Source organism: Rhinolophus hipposideros, assembly GCF_964194185.1.
Source record: "Rhinolophus hipposideros genome assembly, chromosome: 10".
Lineage (NCBI taxonomy): Eukaryota > Metazoa > Chordata > Mammalia > Chiroptera > Rhinolophidae > Rhinolophus > Rhinolophus hipposideros.
Genome location: NC_138056.1, coordinates 42,119,862 through 42,132,260, shown reverse-complemented (window position 1 = coordinate 42,132,260; position 12,399 = coordinate 42,119,862). Strand labels below are relative to the sequence as shown.

At 39.0% G+C, this 12,399-nt stretch overlaps 2 protein-coding genes across 4 annotated transcripts in view; both read right to left on the bottom strand.

Moving 5' to 3' along the window:
- DENND5A (DENN domain containing 5A) overlaps window positions 1-12,399 on the bottom strand; it is an 81,044-nt gene that overhangs the window by 24,053 nt on the left and 44,592 nt on the right. For all 3 annotated transcript variants that reach the window (XM_081061990.1, XM_081061988.1, XM_081061989.1), the window contains 5 exons: window positions 12,119-12,334; window positions 11,039-11,273; window positions 4,783-4,933; window positions 4,018-4,111; window positions 2,830-2,961 (listed from right to left, as the gene is read on the bottom strand). In XM_081061990.1, coding sequence (XP_080918116.1) covers window positions 2,830-2,961; window positions 4,018-4,111; window positions 4,783-4,933; window positions 11,039-11,273; window positions 12,119-12,334 — 828 coding nt within the window. The remainder of the gene's footprint in view (window positions 1-2,829; window positions 2,962-4,017; window positions 4,112-4,782; window positions 4,934-11,038; window positions 11,274-12,118; window positions 12,335-12,399) is intronic.
- LOC308503103 (large ribosomal subunit protein uL15m-like) lies at window positions 337-1,248 on the bottom strand (the record flags this gene model as incomplete). The annotated part of the gene is made up of 1 exon (XM_081061991.1): window positions 337-1,248. The coding sequence occupies one exon, from the start codon at window positions 1,246-1,248 to the stop codon at window positions 337-339; it is 912 nt and encodes a 303-aa protein (XP_080918117.1).

Sequence of the window (12,399 nt, the reverse complement as noted above, 5' to 3'; positions counted from 1 at the left end):
GAACAGGCATACAAATCAACCCCATTCCTCTTGCATATTCACTCTGGTTTGCAACAATAAGACCTGGATGAAAAGATCATGAAAAAATTGACTAGAAATATTTTTAAAGTTATAATCTTCCTTTAGCAGACCACCAGGGAGTTTGTATCTTTGAGACAGAACCTATAGTTTCAGTTCCTACAGATATTTATTTTTAAATTTTTACAAAGGAGATGATTACATAGAAAACATCCAAAAAACTCTAGGGAATTACAAATTAAGAAAATGCAATGAGATACATATATTTCATTCCCTTTTCCAGTATTTGTTTACAACTTTGCTTTCTTGGAAGGGAATTCATGAGCTATAATACTTGAGGAGATTCTCATCTGTAGGTTTTAGGATTTTCTTATCTGCCATATTCACCACCCATCCAGGAGCAAGACCAAAGAAAATCTGCCTTGGATCCTTTCGAGTACTAAGCATTTTGAAGAGTTCATCTTTAGTGATATCAGGTAAAATATAACCATACTTTTTGGCAAGTTCAAGTCTTGCTTCAGGAAATTTGGCAGGATCCGACAGGTAACCACGGTTCTTTGCATCAGTGTAATATGGGACCAGGGCTTCAGGTGGAAGCATTCGTTTTGGAATGGGTTGTCCCCATAGAAAGAATGGAACAGGTTTACAAAGAATTTCCAGACTTCTTGGATCATAGAAGGTTGTAGTAACAACACCACCATTTTTTTCAATTGCAGCAATGGCTAGTTCTGAAGCCAACTGTACTTCAATATTAACTTTCGCCTTAAAGGTGTCAGCACCCTCCTCTACCAGCTGAACACCATAATCTCTTTTAAGTGGCTGGATGGTCACACCTCTCCCATTAACAAGCTGGGTTAAGTCGATAGGTTGAGTAGGATCAACTCGACCCAAATCAATAAGATACTGCAGTCTGTTGAGACTTAAAGGCTGATACTGGCGTCTGAAGCTATGTCCTTCATTAAACCCATATTTGGGGATTCGGATGTAAAATGGAGTCTGGCCTCCCTCAAAGCCTAGTCTGGGCCGGGTTCCTCTCTGCCATTCTCCTTTATGGCCTCTGCCACATTTTCTACCTCTTCTCCAACCTCTTGGTCGTCTTTCCGGTTTCCTGGAACCTGGATTCGGCTTTAAGTTGGCCAGACTCACATGGGGCAGGCCCCAGAGCAGGTCCAGAGGCCTGGCCCCATGACCTTTCAAGGGACCGGCCATGACCCGCAAGACCGAGAACATCCACCGCCGGCCGCCCTTGGCTACCTGGGACGAAAGCCTATATTTTTATTTGAAAAAAAATTACACTAACTAAAACATTAAAAATTAAGAATCACTGTCTTTTGATCCAGCACTCCTATTTTGAGTATATCTCCAAAAGAACCGAAATCAGAATCTCAAAGAGATACCTATACCCCACGTACACAGCAGCATTATTCACAATAGCGAAGATATGGAAACAGCCCAAGTGTTCGTCAATAGATGAACGGATAAAAAACATGTGTTATATACCTATAATGGAATATTATTCAGCGCTAAAAATGAAGGAAATCCTGACATCTGCAGCAACATAGATGAACCTGGAGGACATTATGCTAAGTGAAAGAAGCCAGTCACAAAAGGACAAACACTACATGATTCCACTTATATGAGGTATATAAAATAGTCCAGACTCACAGAAGCAGAGAATAGAATGGTGGTTGTCAGGGGATGGGGAGGGAGAAAATAGGGAATTGTTCCTCAGTAGATATGAATTTTCAGTATGCAAGATGAGTAAGTTCTAGAGATCTGCTCTACAGCACAGTACATATAGTTAACAAAATAATAATGTGCACTTTAAAGTATGTTAAGAGGATGGACCTCAAAAACAAACAAAAACCACAAAAGAACCTAAGAAGGTTTTTGGAAGTAATTCATATGTTTAGTACCTTGATTGTGGTAACAGTGTTATGGGTGCATGCATTATGTCCAAACTCATCAAGATGCATACATTAAATGTGTGCAATTTTTATACATCAATTATACTTCAATAAAGCTTTAAAAAAATGACTTTCTTTGTAGAATTGAGAAAAACATCCCAATAAGCTTAAACTAAATAACACAATTTTGCCTGACACATAGTAGGCAATTAGTAAATTCTTGTTTCTAAACATGAAATCACTACTACCAAATTAAAACAAAGGCAAAAATATTTCCATATGTGTAAGACTAATCTGTTGAAGATAATTCAACTACAATGATTTCAAGTAAATAATGCAAATGTCTAAAATTAAAAATTACACCTATCTTTCAATTTTAAAGAATACATATTAAGTTTATATCAAGCAAAGTGTGCTTGCTCTTCTATTTTTTTAAAGATCTTGTGTGTGTTTTTTAAAATTTTTTTTCTTCAATTTTTTATTGGGGAATATTGGGAAACTGTGTTTCTCCAGGGCCCATCAGCTCCAAGTCACTGTCCTTCAATCTAGTTGTGGAGGGCGCAGCTCAGTTCCAAGTCCAGTCGCCATTTTCAGTCTTTAGTTGCAGGGGGCGCAGCCCACCATCCCATGTGGGAATTGAACTGGCAACCTTGTTGCTGAGAGCTCGGGCTCTAACCAACTGAGCCATCTGGCCGCCCAAAAGTGTGCTTGTTCTTGATTAATGGTTTCTTTTATTTAAAACAAATACACTTAATTCCAAGTTAACAGGATCTTAAAATTAGTACTATCCCATTATGTTAACAATACTTTTAAAACCAAGAAAGAATGTGCAGAGCCAAGCCTTGGTCTAACTTGGCTGCCAAAGGAAATAGCACACATACATACAGAGGCGTCCACAGCTCACCTTGTTGCGGCATTCCTTCAGCAGGCCCTCTACAAACTTCCAGTTGGTTTGGGCAATCACTGACGGGGACAGGTTGGATAGTTTGGGCTGACGGATAGTGCTGCCCATATTCCTGGCTTCCTGGATGTATTTCTACAGCAAACGGAAAAATCAAAGGCTGTGTTCATGCAAACAAACTATCCACCAATACCGAGGGGTGCCTGAAGAGGGCACTATCACCCCACACTTTCTTACTGCCTCTTTCCTAGGCTCAGATCAAGTTAGGGACAGAAAGTTTAAAATGCAACTCTGTATCAAAGGGAAAAACTGAGATAACATGATGAACTCTGTTTTCTGTGATGTAAAGCACTCCATGAGTACTGGAATTACCTTTGCCTTATGATACAAGAGGTAAAAAACAAACAAAAGAACATGGCCGTAACATGTATAGCTCAGTGTGCAAATCCACCCAAATATCAGAGTAGTAGTGAGAAAATCAGGTTCCCCACTAAGCAGGGAGGAATTTAACTCCTATGTGCATATCAAATATGTCAATCATTGTTATCATAAAGTATAACTTTGCTAAAATTAGGACCTGGAAAATAAGATTGCACACTCAAAACAACTGTACTTTCTGCTTTTCTACAATGTGCTGATGATTCTCCATACGCTGCTTGTTTTAACACAGAACCCACGTAAGTGCAGTGAACTGGACACTGACATCCTCTCAGTATCCCAGGTTCACAGCCAACATTTTCACCCCCGACTTCCTTCTCCCCCATGTTAATTCCGATAGTACAGTTCTGTCTCTTCCATCTTCTGGCCCCTCGATCTGCCCCTACTAAAGGTAACCCCCAAGATTAGGCTTTAATTATTATCACCTGGACTACTGCTACCTGTCTTTTAACTTGCTAGCTACCTCTAGTACCTTCTGCCTCCAAAATATTCTGCTCACAGCTTTCATACACAACAATCACCAAGCTTTTGATCCTACATTTCCTCTACTTTCAATGCTCTCTGTTATAATCTATGGAGTTGTCTGCTTCATTTTTTGGCCTCAAATTACCTTCTCAGGTCAGTGGTCACTGTACGTCTGCTCCACATTCAGACAAGAGGTCATTTCTAGGACATGTGAATCAGACAAGAGGCCAAGGAAATAGGAAAGAGAAGGAGAGTATAGCATTCCTTGTCATTCTTAAGGTGTCTCACCTCTCTCTGGTCATTGTCTAAACGCAGATGTTCTGTGTGCTGCTTCTGCCGATCTTTCCGCCTCCACTGGGCAGGGGCATTCCTTTTTGTCCACCTGAAAGAATCAAAGCAGGCAACTAAGAACATTATCCTACTAAGAAAGTAAGGTCATTTGACAGGAGAAAACTTGAATGTCTAGGAACCAATGCTGGGAAGTCACCAGAGATAGCTCAGAGAACTTGAGGAAGAGTAGCTTAAAGATCAGTGACTGGTCAAGAAAGATAACTCCCAGGGAACACAGACCTCTCTCTCTCTAAAAAAAAAAAAATCTACAAAAACTACACGTGCCGATCCAAAACTATACTCGGTCAACTCTGTCTGGGCTTTGATACACTCATCTCCAATAGTAAATAAAGAACAGCAATCCTACTAAGTTATCTACTTTCAGTTCAGATTCTTAAATTATTTCAAACAGCACTTATTGAAGACACAACGCTAGTGTTGTATGGGATTCAGTCATGAGATAATTTCAACCCATCTGCAGCCTGGCTTTTTGCAGGTCCTGGGCATGTGGACCTATCCCAATTTGCACAGTGCAGATAGGAGCTGATAATATCTTGTCACCTGTTTTCTTGTTCAAAGAAGTGAACAACCTAGATAGTTTGGGTCTTCTCCCTATTTGCTTTACAAAATTCGGGGGTCTTCCACCAACTCAGGCCCAGACACGAGATGATTACAAGGCTGTGATGAGGGAGCTGGATCAGGGAATCCCTGGCGTTGACTTACTTGTTGCTGGCTGGCCCGATGGAAAGCACATCGGACTGCAGCTTTGGGAAGAAGCCTGGCTCATACTTTCCTTGCCCAATCTTCATGTCAAGTAAATGGGGGTGAACAGCAGTATGGTCAATTTTGGCCAGACGCAGCTCAATTGCTTTCTCTGGATGAAAATAACAACAACAAAAGTCAATTTTTTTTTAATACACCATATTCTAGACCATAAGTCTCAATAAATTTTAAAATAATTTGAATTATATAAGGTATGTCCTCTGACTACAATAATCAATAATATCTTAAAACTAAATAACACACTTCTAAATAACTCATGCATCAAAAAAAGTCAGAAAGAGAAAGACAAGTACCATATGATCTCACTTATATGTGGAATCTGAAGAAAAGAATAAGTGAATGAACTAATCAGAAACAGTTTTGGGGACAAAGAAGAAAAACAGAGTTGTTAAATGGGCGGGGGATGGGGGGATAAGGGGGAAGGTGAGAGGATTAGGAAGCAGCTGGTAACCACAAGATGGCCTCAGGGTTTTTGAAAATTAATTTGGGGAACGTAATCAATAATGTTGTAAAGATTTTGTAGGGTATCCGATAGACACGTGTCCCATTTGGGAGACCACTTCAGGAATACTGTAGATGCCTGATCATGGCACTGTACACCAGAAGCTAAACAATAATGAATGCCAACTATAATTTTATATATAATGTGATGGCTCGGTGCGAGGTCGGAGGGATAGTGGATGGGGGAAGGGGGGTCCACAGTGTGAGGGATATAAATGATGAACGTCTAAGTATTACCTTGTCTTGTACACCTGAAACTAATAAAAAAATAAAACAGAAAAAAAAATAAAAGAAAGAAAAGGGAAATAAGAACTGAAAAAAAATGAAAACACAAAATATCAGAATTTGTGGTATGTCATTAACATATTACTTAAAAGAAGAATTATGGCACTAAACTCCTATCTTAGATAAGAAAAAAGCTCTCAAACTACTGTCCTCAGCTTCCACCTTAAACTATAAAAAGACGAGCAAATTAAATTCAAAGTCAGTACAAGAAAGGAAATTATAACAGCTGGAGTGAAATCAATGAAATAAACAGAGAAAATTAATAAATCCAAAAACTGGTTCTTTCAGAGGATCACTAAAACTAATAAACTTATAGTCAAACTGGTCAGGATAAAAAGGAAAAGACACAAATTACCAGTATCAGAAATGAGAGAAGTGACATTCCTACAGATTCTATAGATACTAACATGGGAATATTATTATACAGATTCCTACAGATTCTATAGATACTAATATGGGAATAAACTCAATGCCAACAAATTTGACAATAGGTGAAATGGACAAATTCCTTGAAAGACACAAACTGCCAAAGCTCACTCATGAAGAAATAGATAACCTGAATAGCCCTGTAGCTACTTTCTAAATTGAATCTGTAGTTTAAAACCTTCTCGCAAAAAAAAAAAAAAAAAAAAGCACACACAAACACACACACAAAAAAACACAAACCTCCAAGCGCAGATGGCTTCACTGATTAATTCTGCCAAAGAGCTAAAAAAAATATCACTTACACAAGCTCTTCCAGGAAATTGAAGAGGAGAAAATACTTCTACTTATTCTTTAGGCCAGCATTATTGTAATACCAAATCAGACAAACATATTTTTAAAAAAACCTATGAACCAATATCCCTCATCAACAAAAATGTAAAAATTTTTCTAAACAAAATTTTAGTAAATCAAGTTCAGTAATATACAAAAAAGATAATCCATCATGACCAAATAGAGTTTACCTCAAGAATGCAAGGTTGGTTTACATATTCAAAAATCAATCAATGTAATTCACTATATTAACAAACTAAAACTAAAAACTGTGTAACTACCTCAATATGTGCAGAAACAGCATTGATGAAATACAACATCCACTTCTGATAAAAGTTCTCAGCAAACCAGTAACAGAAACATATATCCTCAACTAATAAAAGGTGAAAAACCTGCAGCTAACGTATTTAATGTTGAATGCCTTCCATCTAAAATCAAGAATAAGACAAGGATGTGTACTCTCACTACTTCTATTTGACATTATAGTAAAGGTTCTACATAATGCAAGAAATAAGAGGCATCCAGATTGGAAAGGAAAAAGTAAAATTATGAGTATCTATGTAGAAAATCTGACAGAATGTATAAAAAGCCACTAAGAGTAAGTTTAGTATGGTTGCAGGATACAGGTCAATATACAAAGCGATTATATGTCTACATATTAGCAATGAACAATCAAATTAAAATTTTAAAATACCTTTACAATAACACCAAAAAATATGAAACACCTAGGGATAAATCTGACAAAAGATATGCAAAACTTGTACATACCACTGACAGAAATTAAACAAGACCTAAATTAATGGAGAGATACTCCAGGTTCATGGATCAGAAGATTCAATAATGGTAAAATATCAATTCTCCCTAAATTGATATATAGATTCAAGGTAATACCAATAAAAATCTCAGGTCATTTGTGGAAACTGGTAAGCTGATTCTAAATATATATGAAATACAAAAGACATAGAATAGCTAAAACAACTTTGAAAAAGAAGAATAAAGGTGGAGGACTAATATTATATGACTTCAAGATTTAATATAAAGGTACAATAATTAAAGCAGTGTGGTACTGGTATAAATGTGTAGACTAATAGATCAATGAAACAGAACAGAGAATCCAGAATTAGACTTACACATATACAGACTGCTTATATTTTGACAAAGGGTAAAAGGCAATTCATTGGAGAAAGAATCGTCTTTTCAACAGATGATGGCAGAACAACTGGATGTCCACGTGGAAAAAAAATGAACCTGGACCCTTAGCTTATTAACTACTTATACACTACTTACAAAAAATGGATCATTAGACCCAAATATAAAGTTTAAAACTATGAAACTTCTAGAAGGAAATATAGAGGGGGAAAAAAATCTACGTGACCTTAGTTAGGCAAGACTTTCTTAGATACAACACCAAAAGCACAATCCATTTTTTAAAAACTGGTAAGTTAGGCCCCCATCAAAATGTAAACCTTTGTTCTTCAAAAGATACTGTTAAGAGAACAAAAAGATAAGCCACAGAGTGAGGGACATATTTGCAAATCGTGTATCTGCTAAAGGGCTGTATCCAGAATATAAACTTTCAAAACTCAATACTTAAAAAAACAAACAACCCAATAAAAAATGGGCAAAAATTTAAACAGGCACTTCACCAGAGAAGATGAACAGATGGCAAATAGGCAGATGAAAAAATGTTCAACATCATTAGTCATCAGTAACACGCAAATCAAAACCACAGTGTGATTCCACTACAAACCTATTCGAATGGCTAAAATGAAAAGACTGACCATACTAAATGTTGTCAAAAGTGTGGCAGAACTATAACTCTCATATACTACTGGTGGGAATGCAAAACATACAATCACTCTGAAAGACAATTTGGCAGTTCTGTAAAAAGTCAACATACAAATATCATATGATCCAGTCATTCTACTCCTAGGTATTTATCCAAGGGAAAAGAAAACATGTACACAAACGTTCATAGCCCAATAGTAACCAATAGATAAACAGATAAAAAAAAACTTAGTAATACCCCTACAATGAAATACTACTCAGCAATAAAAGGAACATGAATGAATCTCAAAATAATTATGCTGAATAAAAGAAGACAAACAAAAAGTTCATACTGTATGATTCCATTTATTTAAAATTCTAGAAAATGAAAACTACAGTAACAAAAATCACAGCAGTGACTGCCCTCGGGATTTGGAGAGAGAGTGGGGAGATGGGATGAAGGTATTATAAAAGGAAAAACTATTGAGGGTGATGGGTATGTTTGCCAATTCTGTGTGTGTGTGTGTGTGTGTGTGTGTGTGTGCCAAAACTTTAAAATATGTGTAGTTATTTGTAGGTCAGTTATACCTCAAAATTTTTAAAGAGTAAAAATTTTAAAAGCTGGTAACTCTCCTGGTATTTTCTAGTCATGTAAAAACATCTCAACCTTTGGGCCTTGCTGTTATCCTAGGTCAAGCTGCTTTCTCTCTTTGCCCTCCCTCACTTCCTCCCACCCTCACTCTTACTTCAGAACTTATTCAGTGTCTGAAATGTACCAGGGATTATTCGAGGCCCTGTGGACATGTGTGAGCCAAAGGAACATCTTTAGCTATAAAATTAGTGAGTGAGTAGAAATGATTGCCATCAAGATCCCTTTCAAATGTAACATTTTAAAGGATCTCCGAAAACAGCCCTTTCATTATGTTTTTAACACTTTCCAGTCAGACTGTTTGAAGAAGCTGAGGTGTCCATGTGGGATGGAGTGAGGTGGCTAAATGACTCCTCCAGGCTCAGGGTCTGAGGCCTGGAGTGCCTCTCTCTCCGGGGCATACCGAAGGGATATACCAACGGCAAAAATATTCCCATTATTCCTGGGAGCAGAGCCCAGAGTTGCCTGAAAGGTTTCTGTGACAAGAGTCATACAAATGAGAGTTAGTTAACCCTCCTTCCATTTCCCAAACCCCGCATTCTAACAGACCCAAGAGAACACATGTTCTGGTCTCAGCTGAGACCAAAGTAATTCAAATCAGTACGCTATGGTGTTTGGTGTTCAACAAATGGATTACAGATGGGCTGAGAATTGACTGGCTCAACCCTTGTGGCAGATAGGCAAGGACTCAAGTGACTAGAGCCTCTCGCTTTATAGCCTATAGCTATAAGCAGACTCCTCCCTTTATTCCAGTGAGCCAGATACAAATATTTTCCTTTCAAGTGTAGCACAACATGAAAAGATTGGGAAGCCCTGATTTAAACTGATGGCTTGGGAGATGTTTCTCTAAACCTCCAGTCTTATAAAAATCTCCACCAAGCTTCCTAGGACCAAAGCCTTAGAAGGGTTCTGGAATCTGAAGCCAGGAGGCAAGGACAACTACGTCAGAGCAGTCCACGTGCATGGGCAACATATCCCCAAGCCTTAGCCAAGAGAACTGCCATCTTAATGAAAGGCCTAGAACAAGAGTTGAAAGGGAATGACAGAAGGCTAGAGAATGTACTCTATAAAGGCAGGATTTGGCCCAAATTATCACCAGTTATATCTTCAAAACCTAGAAACATGCTTGGCATGTTCATTCATTCAGTAAATATTTGTTGAGCACTTATCATATGTTAAGCATGTAGTCAGTATGGATAATATTTGGTAAACAAATGAGTAATTATACAAAAAGGCTAGAAGGACACTGAACATCCCACAAGGAAGTGAACACACTACTTAAATCTGACACCTCAAACTGAGACTATTCTCTGCTAAACTGATCTAGATGAGGCCTCTATGTACAAAAAGGCCTTTTCAATCGTGCATGTAGGAAACAACTTTTAACATCTACACGTGCTAAGTATAACGTTAGAAGAGTGGGGGTAAGAAAATGGGTAAATACAGTCTCTGCTCTTAAGTTGTTCCCTGTTGATGACGACTCAAAGGAGCAGAGATTACAGAGCTGAGGTTAGCACACAGCACCGCAGAAACACAGGCTTCACAGGGGAGGCATATCAGCCAGGTTTCTGTGACAAACACTGTCAACTGCTTACTCTTAACTTATCTGCCCCTTCTTTCTTGCTAACAGAACCCCAATACTGTTTAGGGTAACATTACACCCCATTCAATACTCACTATCGCAGCCTCTCTTGCACTTAAGGATGGTCACTAACATGGTTCTGGCCTCTGAGGCCACAAAAGTTGTTGGGAATTTCTGGGAAAGCTTTTGCTTCCTCATATAAGAGGGAAAATACATCTGGTAGCAACCTCCCCTCTTCTTGCCCTGAACATAAAAAACCTCCGGTAACCGTGAGGCAACAAGCATGAAGACAAAAGTCAACACGCTAAGCACAGCTGAGTAAAAAGACGGCAACTCGGGTCCTGATTACACTGCTGGGCAGCTGAGCAACCACCAATTCTGCACTTGTAGCTAATGTGAGAAAAATAACACCCACATCTATCTAACCCACTGCTGACAGGTTCTCTATCACCTACAGCAGGACCCATTCCTAACTGACACTGTTAAAAGATGAGAAGAAGTTAACCAGGCAGAAAAGACAGGAAAGAGCAGGTCAGGCTATGGGCACAACTTACGCAAAAGCAGAAACAAAGAAAGCAGCTGGCATGTTTACGAACAGGGACACATTAGTGACATGACCCAGGAAGCTAGGAAGTGCAGCACCAAGGAGGCCCCACCTGCTTCATCCACAGTGGTACACTTCTGGTACATGGACGTGCGGAGAGTAGGTGTCCGAACATTCAACAGCCTGATCTTGTCTACGCGGGAATCAAACACCCGGAGCACAGGGTCTTTATCATCATCATCATGACACATGATTTTATTGTCAATGAAAGAAGCAAACATCTGTGTCTCCAGGAATCTTGAGAGGAAGGGCAGGTAGGGTTCAGGCTGATCTGAGAGAAAAGATGCCTGGTAGGAGCAGAAGGAAACAGACAGTCATGGACCAGGAAGAGGGAGGAGGGTATGTCAGCAAAGGCAGTGCACCCAAAGGATCCAGAGGTTGATTCTTCTCTGAAGCTTCCTAAGTCTTTAGAAAAAACAAACAGCAAAACCTCTTCATCAGTGTTTTTTTAACACTCTCCCTAACCTACTTATAATTTCAGATATCCTGAAACTTTGACACACTAGTCCAAACTTACTCAGGCAACCTACTGTGGCAACCCGTCTTCCTAGAATCCTGATGTTCAACCTGCATGGGCACCTTTGCTAAGAGAGCTCCTTGACTGACGGTAAATCAGCTGATGTAAGAACCAGCACTCTGTTCTAAAGCAACAAGACCTCGTATTTTATCAGCATCAGAAGGACCGTGAACTTGTTTCCAGCATATAATACAATTGACCATTGACCAACATGGGTTTCAACTACACAGGATCACTTACACACATATTTTTTTCATTAAATATACACTTGGCTCTCCATATCCCCAGTTTTGCATCTGTGGATTCAACCAACCACAGATCAAAAACAGTCATTTCGATCCGCAGTTGAGAATCTGCATGCAGAGGGCTAACAGCATGCATTGTTTTACGCCATTTTATATGAAAGACTTGAGCATCTACAGATTTTGGTATCTGCAGGGGTCCTGAAACCAATCCCCTGGGATACCAAGGACTGGGGAGGGGTGGGGGGGATCAAGAGGAGGGGTCAGAACCTGTAACCCCCATGTTATTCAAGGGTCAACTGTATTATGGAAGGAAAACTCATCTTCAGTTAAATCTCCGTGCCTCCCCATCTCTCCAGCAGATGATACTCACTTTATCAAAGTTTTGCATCTGCTCCCTGTTAGTAAACCAGGACTCCTTATCCTGGCTGGGCTGAATGACAAACACCTCATAATCTGCAAACATCTGAGTGAAACGATTTGCAAAAACTTCCCGGATCTGAATGTTTAGCTGGTAAATCCTGAGTTCTTCTTCATCACACTGGACTTTCAGATCCTTATTGCTGCTGGGGTCTTCACGCACTTCCAGCTACAAAAAAGGAACAACAGTTAAGAACAAACAGCTTTTCCTTTTATCCCAAAGAAATGCAACCC